Genomic DNA, 17,497 nt, shown 5'->3' with positions numbered 1-17,497 from the left:
CACCTGGCGCAGAGGGCAAGAAAAAGTCATGAGGGGTGTTTGAAGAGCAACCTGTCACCACACCATGCAGCTGCTCCGTCAAGCCAAGATGGGAAGAAGAGCTGGAGGTGTTGTTCTGATGTCCACAGGCTTCTCCTTCCACTTAGCCAAGAAGTTCCTTGCCAAGAACAACCAAGCCCAGGGTAATCCCGCCTCTCATCACTCATTTCAGTCAAGTCCCAAACTGTCCCTATGCACACTTTTTTTTTCCAGTCCCTCTCCCATGATAAGCAGCCCCATAACCTGGCACAGAACAAAGTGGCAGGTATGTGCAGAAAACAGAGGGAGGGAGAACAGAAGGAGTGAGAGGCAAAAAGTCTTCAACCTTACCTTGTTCTCACTGAGATGGAGACAAAGGGACTGAATGTGAGAGTGAGAGGAAGAAGCTGCTTTTATTCTTCTCCTGCACTGCCCCAGGCCCACAGTCACTGCACTAGAGCAGTAATTTTCCAACAGACTCATCATCCAAGCAAAATATCCTCCCTAATGCCACAAGCTGTGCTTTTGCTTCTGTCAATGCTGCCATTTAATTTCCTCATTTCTGACATTCCTGCTCTGCCTTGCATGATCCTTTCATGTGCCACAATGAGAAGATACCCCACAAAGAGTCATTCCAGTGAGTGTAGGAGGGGTCCTGTGGAGGCAGATGTTGGCTTGGGACAGTGACGTGCTGTTTGTAAGTGCAATGGATGAGCTCCAAGTCAAGGATTGTCTGAGAAAAGTCAACCCATACAAGCAGAGGGTAGAAGGGATGCACAGGCGTCATCTACCTGGCCTGAGGCTTGTCTCAGGCTGTGGTGGGGGGCTCTCCTGAATTCTTTACAGAGTTAAAGGTTTGCAGAAAACATCTCCCGACCAACTGGGACACATCCCTAGATTTCACGTGACATGACTTCTCCAGGCATTAGCGCTTCCTCATGCTTCCTTTCCCCTGACCCAAAGGCTGCCTCAGCCTGGAGCACAAATCAGCACCACTGGAGAAGCTGGAAACTTGCCCAATTCCCTGGTGAATGAGAGCTGGAAGGACCCTGCTGTACCACATGCCTGGGGATGCTCAGGGAGGGGACATGTTCAGAAGGGCCCTGGGTGCAAACCCAGCTCTCAAACCACATCAAGCAAGGCTGTACTTCCCTGCCCTGCAGACATGGAGGCAGCTGGGTCATGCCCCAGGAGGGCAAGGGAATGATTTCAGTAGGCAAATTTCCAGGGAGAGACTCTCCCTACCTATCAGGAGTCATGGCCTAATTTTGGGTTGGCCATGTGTCAGCACTGTGACGTGCTGTGTGCAGGCCATGACCCACACACAGCTGAATTCCCCTGCAGCAAGGGCAGCTCCATCCACGCCTCAGGAAAACCATCTTCAGTCACTGGGCTGTTCCTTGTACAGAGCTCCAGGCAGCTCAAACATTGCCCAAAGCTCAGGGGGCTTTCAGGACAATCAGCTTGTTTCGGAAAAGTGTCCTCAGCTAGGATGGGGCCAAAGTGTGGGGCCAAAGTGTACAGTGCGCTGAGGAAAATGGGAAGAACGAGGTATTTACTGAACCTCCACACAGTCCTACAAGAGTCAGAAGGGACCCAACTCCATGAGGCATCTCAAGGAATCCTGGCATTCAGGAGAACAAAGTTATGTTCCCTCCCAACTGCTGATGGCACATATTGGTAACCCCACAAGGCAGCCATGAGAGGGGACAACCTTGCCAAACAAACTGCCACATGAGGAGAAGACAGGCTTGGTGGGAGGATATGTTCAGCTGCCTGCAAAGAGGGTAGAAAACAACCAGAACATATTTCCCCAGATAGGTGTCAGCTGTCTGCACAGACCCCTCCACCACATGCAACTCATCTTCTGCATGTACTGATGTGTCACTGCCCAGAAAATGCTTGGGTCTTTCATCTCAATGCTTGAAAGAATCCTTGGAGGCCTATTGGTCACGTCAGAAATAAGAAAATGAAAAGGGCAGTGTTGATGGAAACAAAATCACACCCTATGGCATGAGGGAGGAGATTTTGGTTGGGAGGCGAGTCTGTAGGAAAATTAGTGCTCTTGTGCAGTGACTGTGGGCCTGGGGCAGTGCAGGAGCGATATAAAAGCAGGACCTTCTCTTCACTCTCTCATCTACTCTTTACAGCTCCATCTCACTGGGAACAAGGTGAGTTTCAAGGACTTTTCTCTTGTTCTCCTCCTTGTCCTCATTTTCGTCCTCTTGTAGGTTGTCTTTGTACATATTCTGAGACCCTGGGAATGCTTACTCTGGGAGAGGAAAGGGGGCAGGAAGAGGGGAAAGGAAAGGTTCAGGCTTCCCAGAGATCTCTCTGAAGCCATAAGCTACGTGGGAACCTCGCTAGATCTGCAATTCTTCCTGAGTTCGTCTGAGGGAGAGGAGATGCCTGTGGGCTCCTAGAGAAGTTCTTTACAGATGAGGAAAAGCGTCTCCCTCATGTAGGGGGGTGACATATTATACTTAAAACATCCCTCATGCCTTGATTTTCTTCCCTCTCTCTCAGGTGCCTCTGCAGCCCCAAGACATGTCCTGCTACACCCCGTGCCGGCCCTGCCAGCCCTGCGGCCCCACCCCGCTGGCCAACAGCTGCAATGAGCCCTGTGTCAGGCAGTGCCAGGACTCCACCGTGGCCATCCAGCCCTCGCCCGTGGTGGTGACCCTGCCTGGCCCCATCCTCAGCTCCTTCCCACAGAACACCGCCGTGGGATCCTCCACCTCTGCTGCTGTTGGCAGCATCCTCAGCTCTCAGGGAGTGCCCATCAGCTCTGGGGGCTTTGGCCTCTCGGGCTTGGGCAGTGGCCTCTGTGGCAGGAGGGGCCTCCCCTGCTAAAGCTGCTCCCTGCACTGTGGCCTCCTCCTGGATCCCTCTCCTGTCCCTGTTTTGACTCATTAAATTCTGCTGCATCCCAGCCCATGCCTTTGTGTCATCCTTTGCCCTGCAGACACCCTCCCAGGGCAGAGAGGTTGCCCAGGGCTGTTTCTGGGAGGGGTTGTTGGGGCTGGTTTTGCACTGGCTGTCAGCACAGGCTGGCACTGGTTGTGCTCAGTGTGCACTGAGCGACCCTCTGGGTTTTGAGTTTTTCTGCCTCTTTGGAGCAGGATAAGATTTCCCTGCATTGTCCGGGGACAACTATCCACTCTCTTTGCACCTCTTTTCCTTTTCCTTTCTGAGCTCAGCCCTGTGACACAAGAACTCAGCAGTGAGTGTTTCACTGACAAGACAGAACTGCTGCATTCCCATCAGAGCCACCAGATCCCGTCTTTTCACAGGATGTTCTCAAAGGCAGGGGCAGAGTGCATTGTGCTGCCTTCACACACCCGTTATCATCGGATCATAGAATATGTGTCTGGATGGAAGAGGCCATTAGGGTTTATCTAGTCCAATCCTGTTGCCATGGATGCCGATATCCTTCAGTGCATCACATAAGGTTTGAGCAAACCTGACCTTGATACCTTTCCCAAGATGGAAGGATTCCACATCATTCTCTAGGCAATGTTTCCCAATGTCTCACCTCACTCATCACAGTAAAATTCTTCCTTATGTCCCTTTTGTATTTATCCTATTTCAGTTTAAAACTCTTGCTCCTTCTCCAGTTATTGCAGACCTTGAGAAAACATCTCTCTGCAACTACTTCATTCATCCCCTTTTACATATCAAAAGGCTGCAATAAGGTCTCCCCAGAGCCTGCTTTTCACCTGCCTCAAAAACCTCAACTCCCTCCAGCCTTTTCCCATAGTAGGGGCAATGCATCTATGTGATCATTCTTGCACCCCGTGTCTGGAGCTGCTGTAAGAGGTCCGTGACTACTTTGAATTGAGGACTCCACACTGAATTCAGGATTCCAGGTGAGGTTTAACAAGAGCAGATAAGAAGTGAAGAATCCCCTCCTTTTACCTTATGGCCATGTTTCTGTTTGTACAGCCCTGGACCTGATGGAATTTCTGAGCTGCAAACACACATTGCTGACTCATGTCCACTTCTCAATCTCCAGTGCCCCCATGTCTTCCTTAAAGGTCTGCTCACAGTCCTTTCTTCTCCCAGGCTGTTCTGATATTGTGGATTTCCATGGGAGAGTTTCTGGAGAGAGGGAGGCAGGGAGAGGCATCAGGTGTAGGCTGAGGGTCTTAAAGGGTTGTGCAGGATCATCTGAGGGAGGGGAATGGCTGAACTGCTGCAGGACACAGGTGGGCATGGTGACAACTGACCACGCAGAGTCCAGATTTGAAGTTGGCTTTGTAGTAGCCAACCCTATCACATCCTTCAGTCTCTGAAAAGTAGGGCCCAGATGAGGTGCTTCTGTCATAGCACCATCAAAACAGGAGGAAGTGCCAGCAGTGTTCCTGGACACCAAGGATTGTCATCAACATCCTGGGCTATCAGAGCATGACTGTGAACAGGATATCGATGGGAGCAAAGATCCCACTCTGCTCGGCACTCTCCAGATGGCATCATGCATTCTGTGCTGCCACTGGACTGTCACACAAAAAGATCTCCAGCAAGGGAAGTGAAATATATGAAGATTGACCAGGATGGGGAGGTGGGACATTTACTTGTGGATGAGAGGCTGAGGACACAGGCTTGGTGACAACAGAGAAGGCTTTGCTGGCAGAACTAAAAGTGTTCTTGGAATATTGAATGATGGCTGAATAATATCGCGTAATTTCTGCAGGTAGACAGAAGCAGAGTAATTTAGGAAGGTGACACTTAATATGAGTAATCAATGCTGTGTTAACATAATGAATGCAGTGTTGACAACCACAGCAATACCACTTCCAACAATGCCTGCCCAGAACCACAGAGCAACCCCTCTCCCACTGGACATGTTGGGTGAGCATGAGCAGGGTAAAGGATGACACAGAGGCACTGTCTGGGATGCAGCAGAGCTTTAATGAGTTAAAAGATGAGAAAGAAGTCAGTCTGAGTGGTAGACAGAGCACTGATGCTCTATCCCTGGTCTTGTACCATCCTGTGAGTCCCTGGGTTCCTTCCCAGGGCCATCTTGAGCAGCTTTAGCAGGGGAGGCCCCTCGTGCCACAGTGGCCACTGCCCAAGCCAGAGAGGCCAAAGCCTCCTGGGTTATGGGCTAGGTGGGTTCCTCCCTGGCCTTGATCATTCCTGGTGGGGCTTATTGGGGCAGAGAGGATCTCCTTCACAGTTGGTAACAGTCCACTCTTCAAAACACCTCTTGGGTTTTCTGGCCTGCTCTGCCAGTTTCATCTCCAGACCCAAGACATGTCCTCTTACTCCCCATTCAGTCCCTGCCAGCCCTGTGGCCCCAGCCCACTAGCCAACACCTTCAGTGAGCCCTGTGTCAGGCCTAATCAGCAAGAAAGGAGACCTCACCAGTAAACCAGGCACTAGCTGCCTCTCCTAGCCAAGGACATCTGGGAATTAAAAGCCTTAAAGATGAAATTGTCATGGTCTGGCCCAGGTGAGCAGGAGGTGGCATGGGCAAAACCTTCATGTTCATTGATACCAGCTCATGTCCTTACCAAGATGAGGGAGAGGAGGACTCTCTTTTCCAGGAAGAAGGCTGTTCCACTTTCCATGTAAATGATTTCTTTGTCTCATAGTTTTTGTTATTAATATTGTGGTTGTTACTATTTGTTTTCTTATCTCCTTGCTGTTTCCAGTAAATTGTTCCCATCTCAAACTGTGACCTCTGTGCTTCCACCTGGAGGAGAAGAGGAAGCCAGTATGGGTGTGCAGTTTCTTTTTAATGGGACTACTAATTGGAGAATACTATCTACAGAACCATCCCTGAGCAACACCTCTCTTCCTGGGAATCTTCGGACACTGAATACAAGGAAAGGATGACACTGAGACGCAGGCTGGGATGCAAAAGAAATTTAATGAGTCAAAAGATGAGAACAAGGTCACGCTCAGCAGAGGCCTCAGTGCTGAGAGCACCAGGGTCATTGTAGAATCTCCATCACATGGCTGTGGCAGAGATCCCAGCAGGTGTCCATCTGCCTGATCCAGAGAGGGAGCAGGGCCAGCAGGTCCTCCCCTGGATGGCTGTGAGGGGCTCACAGCCCAGGGCAGCACAAGGCAACAAGGACACAGGAGGGAAAGAATGGAGTGGCAGAGGGCAGAGGCAGGGATGGCCTGTGCTTCCCAAGAGCCCAGGCCGGCCCCGTCCTTCTGCAAGCGCTGCTGGGGTTGCTCAGCCCCTCAGGAAGCAACAAGGCCATGCTGCGTCCCCAGGGCGGTTCCATCCTGGGAGTCCCTGGGTTCCTTCCCAGGGCCATGGCCAGCAGCTTTAGCAGGGGAGGCCACAGAGGCCACTGCCCAAGCCCGAGAGGCCAAAGCCCCCAGAGCTGATGGGCACTCCCTGAGAGCTGAGGATGCTGCCAACAGCAGCAGAGGTGGAGGATCCCACCACAGTGTTCTGTGGGAAGGAGCTGAGGATGGGGCCGGGCAGGGTCACCACCACGGGCGAGGGCTGGATGGCCACGGTGGAGTCCTGGCACTGCCTGACACAGGGCTCATTGCAGCTGTTGGCCAGCGGGCAGGGGCCGCAGGGCTGGCAGGGCCGGCACGGGGTGTAGCAGGACATGTCTTGGGGCTGCAGAGGCACCTGGCACAGAGATAAGGGGGAAGCAGAGCACACGGAGTGGGTGAGGATCAGCCTGTCACCCCACAATGAGAGACCAAAGGCAGGAACTGGAGACAAGTCTTGGGGGCTGTATAGAGAGACACAGAGGCTTCTTCTTTCCTCAGAAGAGCCCTGGCAAGAGCTACCCAAGGAAGTTCCCTGTCTGGTCCATAGCACTGGGAACACCTCAGACAAGCCCCAGCCTTTCCCCATGTTACACCTTCTGCCCCCTTCCTATTCCCATGGCAAAAATCCGTATGGCACAAAAAAGCAAGTATAGACTGAGAAATCTTATGGGAGGAGGAGAAGGATGAGAAGAAGCTTCAGACTCACCTTGTTCTCAAGGAGATGGAGGTGAGAGGAGTGAATGAGAGAGTGAGGACAAGGGCCCTTATTTATACTCCTCCGGCAATGCCCCAGGCCCACACTCACCGCACAAAGGCAGTAATTTTCCTACACACTCACCTTAAAGCAAAACATTCTACCCAATGGCACAGATTGTGGTTTGGTTTCCATCTTTGTTGCCATTTAATTTCCTCATTTCTGACATTCCCACTAAGTTATGGAGGCTTCTATCATGTAGTGGGATGAGAAGTCCAAGGATTTTCAAGGACAGGAACCAAGCCTCAAGTTGACCCATGTGGAGTTCTGTATTTCCTTACTGCCTGAGTGTGAAAAACGAGGTTCACTTTCTTAGAAGAATTTATAAGTTTAATAAAAAATAGAAAATAGACAATTAGGAGATAAAAAAGCAGAAAAGTTTCCAGCTGGGGTGCCTCACTAGAAAAAGTACCCCTAGTCCTTCAAATTCCCTGCTTTTAAGGATTAACTTTTTACATACACATTTTCAAACATTCCTTTGAGTTCAGAGGTTCCCTTAGTTTTTTGCACCCCCCCCCCCCTAAACTCATCCCATTGTACCAAATTAACATTTTATTAGATCAAATTCTTGTTGGTTCCTGGTAGTCTTTTCATGTCTTATTCTTCTGATACCAGGAGATCAATGAATTATTTTGTGTGGCTTTCGGTTCACCACTATCTTGTTCTAATCAATTCAGGAATTCAGGGAGATCCTCTTCCCTTATCTTCTGATGAGTGTTTGATTCAGTTTGGTCAACTTGTTTGACTGATTTTACAAAAAAGTTTTTACAACTCAAAAAGAAAACATACAATCTAAGACTGTTAAAAAGAAAATACAGTTAAACTTTCCACATTACACATATAGCATTCATTTTAATACTTGCAAAAAGCCAACTTTATAATATGCATTTGTAACACTGAGGGATGTGTTGACTCTTGGGATAATGCCTTCTGTTCCCCTTCTCTTCATCCCATGATACATTTTGGCTGCACCCTTTGCATCCTGACCTACACAAAGTCCTGCCACACATTGCCAATTCTGAGAACACCCTGAGCTGTGGCTGTGCTGCCAAGCAGGTCAGGCTAAGGGCAGTGGCCTTTGGGCTGCCTGGAGCTGTGGGTCTGGCCACAGCCCAGTGCTTGAAGATGGTTTTCCATGATTATGGATAAATCTGCCCTTGCTGGAGGGGAATTCAGCCCTGCCTGGGACAAAGCCTGCAGACATCATGCACTCCTGGCTTGGCCTCACACCAAAATTAGAGTGTGACTCGCCATGGGTCAGGAGAGTCTCTCCCTGCAAATTTGCCTACTGAAGGCATTCCCTTGCCCTCCTGGGATGCATCCCAGCTGCCTCCATGTCTGTGGGGCAGGGAAGTGCATCACTCCTCCATATAGTTTGAAAGCTGGTTTTACATCCAGGGCTCTTCTGGGCACACCTCCTCCCTGAGCACTGCATGTTGGATTTTGTAGTGATTTCCTCTATCACCTTTCCAGATATTGAGACAAGTCTGACTGGCCTGTTATATTCCCTGACTCCTCTTTCATGCCTCTCTTGAAGACAAAATGTTCACTGGCTGTCGGGTTCTTACATGCATTCTGTGATCGATGTGACTTTCAAAGGGAGTTCAGAAAGGCTTTGTACTGACACCAGTGAACACATAACAGCAATTCACACACACTCATTTCAGACCAGTGTGTTTGGATGTTCCCCCATGGGATTCTGTTCTGCCTGGGGAAGTATTCTGCCGGTTGTCCCAAGGAGTACCAGGAACTTCAGTTCCTGACAGCAATTCCTGACAGTAAAGACCAAGGACAGGGACCTTTGAGGATGTCCCCCTTTCCTGAACTCCCTGCTCTCAGGGAAGCTGTTCTGTTGAATACTGGGGCTGCCTGTGTCCAAGGTGCCCCTTACTAAGGACCTGCCTGGAGAACAACTTATTGTCCCTCCATGTGCCTGATTCAACTCCAGGTGGGCTTTGGCTTTCCTAACACCTGGCAAACATCCCCTCCAGAGCAAAGGGCATCAAGAGGAAGTGAGTTGAAACATTGGCACAGCTGGACTGCCTGGAGATGCTGCAACTCGTGACCCTTGCAGAGAGCAGAGAGACAGGGAAAAGAGAGAAGCAAGTGAAATGTCTGTAAAAAGTGGATTATTTGGATGCCCTCTGCCATGTGCACTGTGAGACAGGGCCTCTTCCTGCAAGGGGAATTGCAAAGAGTTGCTTTTCACTGCCCTAAACCAACATTCCCTGCCTTCATCCAGCACTTGGGTCACGTGCCCTCACTGACATGGCTCTGCCTGTGATATCCTTTGGCTTCTCATCATAGAACATGAAAGGATCCTGCAATGCAGGGCAGGAATGTCAGAAATGAGGAAATGAAATGGCAGCATGGATGGAAACAAAATGTGAATCGATGCCACTCTGTGGGATATTTTCCTTTGAAGAGGAGTCTGTTGAAAAATTACCACCCTTGTGCAGGACTGTGGGCCTGGGGCAATGCAAGAGCTGTATAAAAGCAGGTTCTTCTCCTCACTCTCACATTCACTCCGCTCACCTCCATCTCCTTGGAACAAGGTGAGTTTGAAGCCTATTCCCCATTTTGTCCTTCTCCTCTGGGATTTCTCTGCACATAGCTGTGACTTTATCCCATGTGAGATCTTGCAGATGCTTTTTGTGAGAGGAGGAAAGGAGTGGGAGGTGTGTGACTTGTGGGACTTGGCAGAAGTATTGCCCCAGTTCTGGGCTGGTTGGGGACATCCCCGGGCTTGAGTCCACGGGGCTTGAGGGTGGGGTTTGTGTGGGGGAAAGAGCCCATGTGCCTCCAGAGCCAGCCTTCAGCTCTCACTCGCAGCTCATGCCTTGGCTCCCTCATGGTGGGGTGACAGTTGGATCCTTACCCACTTCTTGTGATTTTCTTTCCTCTGCTCTCTGTGCCAGGTGCCTCTGCAGCCCCAAGACATGTCCTGCTACACCCCGTGCCGGCCCTGCCAACCCTGCGGCCCCACCCCGCTGGCCAACAGCTGCAATGAGCCCTGTGTCAGGCAGTGCCAGGACTCCACCGTGGCCATCCAGCCCTCGCCCGTGGTGGTGACCCTGCCTGGCCCCATCCTCAGCTCCTTCCCACAGAACACTGTGGTGGGATCTTCCACCTCTGCTGCTGTTGGCAGCATCCTCAGCTCTCAGGGAGTGCCCATCAGCTCTGGGGGCTTTGGCCTCTCGGGCTTGGGCAGTGGCCTCTGTGGCCTCCCCTGCTAAAGCTGTTCCACCTGGGGAGTCTCCACCTGGGTCCACTCTTTCCCTCTTTTGACTCATTAAATTTTGCTGCATCCCCGCCCATGCCTTTGTGTGATCCTTTGCCCTGCAGACACTCTCCTAGGGCTGAGAGCTTGCCCAGGGCTGTTTCTGGGAGGGGTTGTTGAAGCTGGTTTTGCACTGGCTGTCAGCACAGCCTGGCACTGGTTGTGCTCAGTGTGCACTGAGCGACCCTCTGGGTTTTGGATCTTTCTGCCTCTTTGGAGCAGGATAGAATTTCCCTACATTGTCCCTGGGACAACCATCCACTCTCTTTGCACTTCTTTTCCTTTTCCTTTCTCTGTTCAACACTGTGACACGAGTACTCAGCAGTGAGTGTTTCACTGATTCACTGACTCCTGGTGCTGCATTCCCATCAGACTGCAGCAGATCCCATGGATCTGAAAAGTTTCTCAAAGGGAGGGACACAGTGCATTGTGCTGCCTTCTCACAGACCCTTGTTATCATGGAATCACAGAATGGGTTTTGTTGGAACAGATCCTGCTCTTCTTCTGACTGAAAAACCTCAACTGCTTCTGCTGCCTTCAGAGCAGGGGTGATGCATCCGTGTGACCATTTTTGCAGCCCTTCTCTGCAGGGCGGCTCTCCTTCCATCCACCCCACAGTCACTATTGACATCTGAGATTGCCCCAAAACAGTTTGAGGACTTTGCACTTGGCTTTATTGAAGTTCCTGAATCCCATGTGGGACCATTTCTCAAGTCTGTCAAGATCCCTGTGCATTTAAACCCTCCCATCCAGCATAGCTACTGCTCCCCTCAGTGTCATGTCATTGCTGAGAGTCACAAATCACTAAGGCTGGTAAAGACCTCCAAGATCATCACCTTGACAAAATACCCCTATGGGCAACATACCACATCACAAAGTGCTGTGAGGGTGCACCCAATACCATTGTCCATGCCAGTGATGCTCACAGATGCCAAGGGCTGTCAGCAGCATCCTGGGCTGTGCCAGCAGGACTGGCACCAGGAGATGGGTGGGAGCGACGATGCTGCTCTGCTCAGCACTCTCCTGGTGCCAACCCCGTGTTGGGTATGGGCTGTAATGCAAGAACCACCAGGATCAAGTGGAGTGAGTTTGGTGTAAGGTGGCCAGGATGGTGAGGAGATCAGAGCACTTGACTTAGGCCCAGGGATTGCTGAGCATGGAGACAGGAATGCTGTGGTCAGAGAGAAAAAATCATCCTTGGAGTAGACAGGGTCAGTGAAGAGGTTTGGTTCATTCTATCCATCTGCAGACTGTTAGACACTGAATTCTTAAGGGATAATGTCTCCAAATATTCCCCCATTTGTGGAGATCAGGGTGCTCTGGTGAACTGGGGGAGGTGAGCTCTGGATGTGTAATGGCCAACCTCTGATCTAGTAAGACTGAGGGTGAATGGTGGTCTTTGAATGAGATAGAAGGTGGCTGCTGGTGCCTCCTGTCACTCTAAGCTGCCGTCCCTTGCACAGACCACTGGGTTGTGGGGCTCCCTCTCTTCCCCCAGAGGAAGCACGAGGACATGCACAGGTGGCCTGACAGTGTTCATCTCTGCTGATTGACCATACTGGACTAAAACCAAAACAACTTTGCTGGGTGTGATGGGCAGCTATGTTGTCTTAGAAGGTGTCAAGGGCTCCTGAAGAGTCCCATGATCCACAAAATTACATGATCCAGTGTGAAGCTCCCCCCTCCAGGGGAGGAACCTGGGAGCCTTCAACTGTAAGTGAGTAAATAGAAACCAAATAGATTTTATGTGCTGTGGATTTTCCCAAGGATTTTCTCCCACCAGTTCCTTGGGACTTCCCCCACCACCTCACAGGTCCAGTCTGCAACTACTTTGACCAAGACTGTGCAGCCACCAAGTCTCATCACAGGACCTATGGCTGGAGAGATCTTCACAATCTTGCCCTTTATCTCTCTTCCTTTCTTTTGCCTTGTGCATGTCCCTGGGTGTTGGGGTTGCATTTTCATCTTGCAATGTTTTGATTTTGTTGAATTGCTTTATAGAACAATAGCCAAAATTGTTACAGATGTGTCTTCCCGTGCAATCACATTGTTCTACAATAAACTCTCTGTGTATACTTACAAACATCCATCATTCTGTGTTGGTTCTCTCTAATCAATCCCAAGGGAGGTATTAACAAGGACCTGGGTTACCCCTCACCTTCTGCAGTGGGTCATAACACAAACACATGGACTAGGATACAAAGCAGCAATACCATGATAAAGCATAATCAACTCTCACGTCTTAAAGGCCACTCAGACACCTTCTCCTAAATCTGTCACACGGAACCATCCCTGGGAAGCAGCTCTCTCCATGGGAATCTTGAGAGACTGACAACAGGGAAAGGATGACACAGAGGCATGGGCTGGGATGCAACAGAAATTTAATGAATCAAAAGATGAGAACAAGGTTGTTCTGAGTGGAGGCCTCAGTGTGGAGAATACCAGGATCAGCAAAGAATCTCCATCACATGGCTGTGCCAGAGATCCCAGCAGGTGTCCCTCTTCCTGATCCAGAGAGGGAGCAGGGCCAGCAGGTCCTCCCCTGGATGGCTGTGAGGGGCTCACAGCCCAGGGCAGCACAAGGCAACAAGGACACAGGAGGGAAAGAATGGAGTGGCAGAGGGCAGAGGCAGGGATGGCCTGTGCTTCCCAAGAGCCCTGGCCGGCCCCGTCCTTCTGCAAGCGCTGCTGGGGATGCTCAGCCCCTCAGGACGCAACAAGGCCATGCTGTGTCCCCAGGGCGGTTCCATCCTGGGAGTCCCTGGGTTCCTTCCCAGGGCCATGGCCAGCAGCTTTAGCAGGGGAGGCCACAGAGGCCACTGCCCAAGCCCGAGAGGCCAAAGCCCCCAGAGCTGATGGGCACTCCCTGAGAGCTGAGGATGCTGCCAACAGCAGCAGAGGTGGAGGATCCCACCACAGTGTTCTGTGGGAAGGAGCTGAGGATGGGGCCGGGCAGGGTCACCACCACGGGCGAGGGCTGGATGGCCACGGTGGAGTTCTGGCACTGCCTGACACAGGGCTCATTGCAGCTGTTGGCCAGCGGGGTGGGGCCGCAGGGCTGGCAGGGCCGGCACGGGCTGTAGCAGGACATGTCTTGGGGCTGGAGATGCACCTGGCACAGAGATAAGGGGGAAGCAGAGCACACGGAGTGGGTGAGGATCTGCCTGTCACCCCACCATGTGGATGACCCTGTTTCTCTTAGTGCAAAAGGCTCCCCAAATCATGACAGAGTCCATAGAGATCCCCACCTCACCAACAGCTCAGGAGACCCCTCAGCCAAGCCCCAGTGTCTGTCTCTGCCACACCTTCTGCCTCTTTCCCTCACCCATGGCAAGGAGCCCCAGTGCCCAGCTGAAGACAAGTAATGTGCTTAGAAATGCATTCAGAGGAGGACAAGGAGGAGGAGAAATGCTCCAAACTCACCTTATTCCCAAGGAGCAGGAGACGGGAAGAGTGCATGAGAGAGTGAGGAGAAGGAGCCACTTTTATACTGCTCCTGCAGTGCCCCAGGCCCACAGTAACTGCACAGGGCAACAATTTTCCTACAGACTCATCTCCAAAGCCAAATATGCTCCCTAATGCCACAGGGTGTGTTTTGGTTTCCATCAAGGCTGTCATTTAATTTCCTCGTTTCTGACATCCCCACTAGGTCATGAAGATCCCTTTCATGTTCAGGGATGAGAAGCCAAATGATTTTTTGTGCAGGCAGGCACACGAGTAATGGTTGGACTCAATGGAGGTCTTTGCCAATCCTTGTGATTCTGTGATTCAACAATTCTCTGATCATTGGCAGGATTGAAGTCTCAAACAGAGCCCTGTGCCGTTGGGTTCCTCCTCAATATCTGGAGGAAGTGTTGGGTGTCTGGACCGTTCCTTGTTCCTCCCTCTCTCCTCACCCACCATGCCCTTTGGCTGCACAATGTGGAGCCTGACCTGGATGACACAAGCACAGGTCACTTTTCCAACACATGCTGTCAGTGCTGAGAACACATGTGACATGTGAGGGAGCTGCCAAGCATCCATTCTTCCCAGGGCCAGGATGGAGCTGCCCTTGCTGGAGGGGGATTCAGCCCTGCCTGGGACAGGCCTGCAGACATCACACCCTCCTGACTTGGCCTCACACCAAAAGGCTGACACACGGCCGACCCAAAATTAGAGTGTGACTTTGCCACAGGTAGGGAGAGTCTCTCCCTGCAAATGTGCCTACTGAAGGCATTCCCTTCTCCTCCTGGGACGCGTCCCAGCTGCCTCCACGTCTGCGGGGCAGGGAAGAGCATCAGTCCTTGGAGTAGTCTCAGAGTTGGTTTTGTACCCAGGGCTTTTCTGGGTGTATTCCCTTCCTGAGCATCCCCAGGCATGTGGCACTGCAGTTTCCCCAAAGCTCTCACATGTTGGGGGAATGGAGGAGATTTCCCTCCCTCTCCAGTGGTGCTGGGTTTGTTCAGCACCATTTTTCAGTCCCAAAGCCCTGAAGAACGCAAAGAGCTTTGGACTCCAGGATGTGTCCAAAGGAGTGGGGCTGTGTTTTCTGAAAGCCCTTCTTTCAGCTCCTGGGCCTCCAGGAGATCTCCTCTCCACAGCCAGGTGTCTTTGACCAGGAAGAGGAGTCCTTGTGTCCATTCTGTCCTGCCATCAGCTTCTCATCCTGTTTTCCTGTGTTTTGCCTTGACATTCCATGTTAATTTTAACCAAGAGGTGCCTCTAAGATGCTGCCAGCTTTTTGGACCTCTTGCTCTTCACAGGTGCCTGTGAAGGCACATCTGACCTGCCAGATTCCAGAGTGGGTAGAAGAGTTGGCATGTTTGAAGTCCAGGGTCTGTACAGTGCTATTTGTATCCTCCCTGACCATCTCTTTCTGCCAGTCCTCAGCTGCATTCCCTGACTGCCAGCACATCCCAAAGGGAGTTTAGAAATGTTTTCACTGACACCAAGGCTCCGGTGCCCATTGCCAGATCACACACTTACATAGGTCCAGTCTGTTTAAATGTTCCCACAGCGGATCCTTCTGCTCTTCTCTGGGGTGGTTTTTCCCTACCCCTGTTTCTGAGGAATATCAGCAACCTTATGCTGTGAGAGGAAATGTTGCCAGCAAAGACCAAGGCCCAGAAACTTTGGAGAACCTTCCCCTTTCCTGTAACCCCTGCCCCCTGTGAAGCTGCCCCAGTCAGCCTTGGATCAAGCCTCCCTTTTGCTGTTTCCCTGTGTGCAAGATCTTGTTTGCCACCACAAGCTTTCCTGATTCAGCTCCAGGTGGGCTTTGGCTTTCCAGCCCCAACCTGGGAACACTCAGCCTGGCAAACATTCTGCATCAGCAAAGGGCATCAAGAGGAAGGGAGAGGAAAGCATTTCCCTGGAGAAGAAGTGTCCAGTGGGTGTTGCAGTGAGGTGAGAGGGAGGAGAGAGCAGCAGGCAGGATGTGCTGCGAGGAGAGGAGCCTTTGGGTGCTCTACTGCTCTGTGCAGGGCAGGGCAGAGCTGGGGCTGTCCCTGCAGAGGCAGCTGCCAACAATGGCAAGGTACTGTCTTGAGCCAACATCCCCTGCCTGCACGGGCCCCTCCGGCATGGGGGGCGCATCCTGTGCCTGCACGGACACTCTCTGATCCCGGGTGTGCTCAGGCCTCGCAGGGCACACGTGAAAGGAGCTGCAGCACAGACCAAGCATGTCAGAAATGAGGAAATGAAATGGCAGCGTTGATGGAGATCAAACCACAACGTGTGGCGTTAGGGAGGAGATTTTGCTTTGGAGGTGAATGTGTTGGAAAATTACTGCCTTTGTGCACTGCCTGTGGGCCTGGGGCAGTGCAGGAGCAGTACAAAAGGGGGACCTTCTCCTTGCTCTCTCATTCACTCCTCTCACCTCCATCTCCTTGGCATCAAGGTGAGTCTGAAACCCTTTCTTTTCTTCCGCCTTTGAGCTTTCTGATCACATTCTCTGCTTTAATGCCATGTGGGTTTTTGAGAACAGCTTGTTATGGGAGGGGGAAGGGGCAGAAGTAGTGCATGAAGAAAGGCTGGGTTTTGTCTGAGATGTTTCCTGAGTTCTGGCCTAGGTGTGGACATCCCTGGGCTTGGTCACTCTTCAGGAGATTCTTGGGGGCTTCAGCAAGCACTGAGGATACTGGACCTCTCGAAGGAAAGAAGCTGGGCTTCTCTTTGCCTTTCTTCGTCATCGTGCACCAACAGATGTCTCTGACATAGCCCTTTCTCAACTCTGCTTCCCCCTTCCCTCTCTCCCAGGTGCATCTCCAGCCCCAAGACATGTCGTGCTACACCCCGTGCCGGCCCTGCCAGCCCTGCGGCCCCACCCCGCTGGCCAACAGCTGCAATGAGCCCTGTGTCAGGCAGTGCCAGGACTCCACCATCATCATTGAACCCTCGCCCGTGGTGGTGACCCTGCCCGGCCCCATCCTCAGCTCCTTCCCACAGAACACCGCCGTGGGATCCTCCACCTCTGCTGCTGTTGGCAGCATCCTCAGCTCTCAGGGAGTGCCCATCAGCTCTGGGGGCTTTGGCCTCTCGGGCTTGGGCAGCGGCCTCTGTGGCCTCCCCTGCTAAAGCTGCTGGCCATGGCCCTGGGAAGGAACCCAGGGACTCCCGGGATGGAACCGCCCTGGGGACGCAGCATGGCCTTGTTGTGTCCTGAGGGGCTGAGCAACCCCAGCAGCGCTTGCAGAAGGACGGGGCCAGCCTGGGCTCTTGGGAAGCACAGCCCATCCCTGCCTCTGCCCTCTGCCACTCCATTCTTTCCCTCCTGTGTCCTTGTTGCCTTGTGCTACCCTGGGTTGTGAGCCCCACACAGCCATCCACCTGCTGACTCCACCCCTCTGTGGGGACCTGCTTGGAAAACACACCTTGGAGAACAAGCAAGTGTTGTTTGCCCCTGGTGCTCTCTGCATTGGCATCTCTGCTTGGATTGACCTAGTTTTCCTGTTTTGACTCAATAAAGTTCTTTTGCATCGCAGCCCATGTTTTCCTCTCATTTATTTCCCTACAGATCCTCTCCCAACATGCCCAGAAAGAGAGATGTTGCTCAGGGCTGGTTGTGGGAGGGGGCTGTGGGGAATGGTTGTTCACAGGGTGTTAACACAGGCTCAATTTAAATATTCTTAGTCATGCAATTGGTAACTCTGTTTTCTAATTTTCTCCACTGACCTTGGGCTGGACAGCATGGCCCAATGCTCTTCAATGATCACAAC

General features: G+C 51.8%; 5 protein-coding genes across 6 annotated transcripts; 3 read left to right on the top strand and 2 right to left on the bottom strand.

Annotated features, from left to right (window-relative positions):
• The first annotated feature begins 2,563 nt into the window (after window positions 1-2,563).
• On the top strand, window positions 2,564-2,882 carry LOC136301744 (feather keratin 1-like). Its single transcript, XM_066204942.1, has one exon. It carries the CDS (start codon window positions 2,566-2,568, stop codon window positions 2,869-2,871), a length of 306 nt encoding a protein of 101 aa, XP_066061039.1. The 5' UTR covers window positions 2,564-2,565; the 3' UTR covers window positions 2,872-2,882.
• A 3,422-nt stretch (window positions 2,883-6,304) lies between these two features.
• LOC136301839 (feather keratin Cos1-2-like) lies at window positions 6,305-7,156 on the bottom strand. Of its 2 annotated transcripts, none has more exons than XM_066205060.1 (2): window positions 7,106-7,156; window positions 6,305-6,622 (listed from the first exon to the last, which is right to left on the bottom strand). In XM_066205060.1, the coding sequence occupies exons 1-2, from the start codon at window positions 7,154-7,156 to the stop codon at window positions 6,305-6,307; spliced, it is 369 nt and encodes a 122-aa protein (XP_066061157.1). The 2 variants fall into 2 exon arrangements, with proteins under 2 accessions (XP_066061157.1, XP_066061158.1); XM_066205061.1 differs by lacking the exon at window positions 7,106-7,156 and adding an exon at window positions 6,982-7,016 and having other exon boundaries at window positions 6,305-6,629.
• Window positions 7,157-9,498: 2,342 nt separating this feature from the next.
• On the top strand, window positions 9,499-10,257 carry LOC136301838 (feather keratin 1-like). Its single transcript, XM_066205059.1, has 2 exons — window positions 9,499-9,576; window positions 9,940-10,257. The coding sequence occupies exons 1-2, from the start codon at window positions 9,499-9,501 to the stop codon at window positions 10,255-10,257; spliced, it is 396 nt and encodes a 131-aa protein (XP_066061156.1).
• A 2,838-nt stretch (window positions 10,258-13,095) lies between these two features.
• LOC136301807 (feather keratin Cos1-2-like) lies at window positions 13,096-16,561 on the bottom strand. Its single transcript, XM_066205018.1, has 3 exons — window positions 16,537-16,561; window positions 13,725-13,762; window positions 13,096-13,413 (listed from the first exon to the last, which is right to left on the bottom strand). The coding sequence occupies exons 1-3, from the start codon at window positions 16,559-16,561 to the stop codon at window positions 13,096-13,098; spliced, it is 381 nt and encodes a 126-aa protein (XP_066061115.1).
• On the top strand, window positions 15,996-16,856 carry LOC136301808 (feather keratin 1-like). Its single transcript, XM_066205019.1, has 2 exons — window positions 15,996-16,044; window positions 16,537-16,856. Exons 1-2 carry the CDS (start codon window positions 15,996-15,998, stop codon window positions 16,854-16,856), a joined length of 369 nt encoding a protein of 122 aa, XP_066061116.1.
• Window positions 16,857-17,497: the final 641 nt, after the last annotated feature.

This window comes from Chamaea fasciata, unplaced genomic scaffold (genome assembly GCF_029207755.1).
Source record: "Chamaea fasciata isolate MVZ Bird 193981 ecotype frontalis unplaced genomic scaffold, bChaFas1.0.hap1 SCAF_27, whole genome shotgun sequence".
NCBI classification, from domain to species: domain Eukaryota; kingdom Metazoa; phylum Chordata; class Aves; order Passeriformes; family Sylviidae; genus Chamaea; species Chamaea fasciata.
Note: the sequence above shows the minus strand (reverse complement) of the source record. Positions and strands in the feature narration are given on the sequence as shown.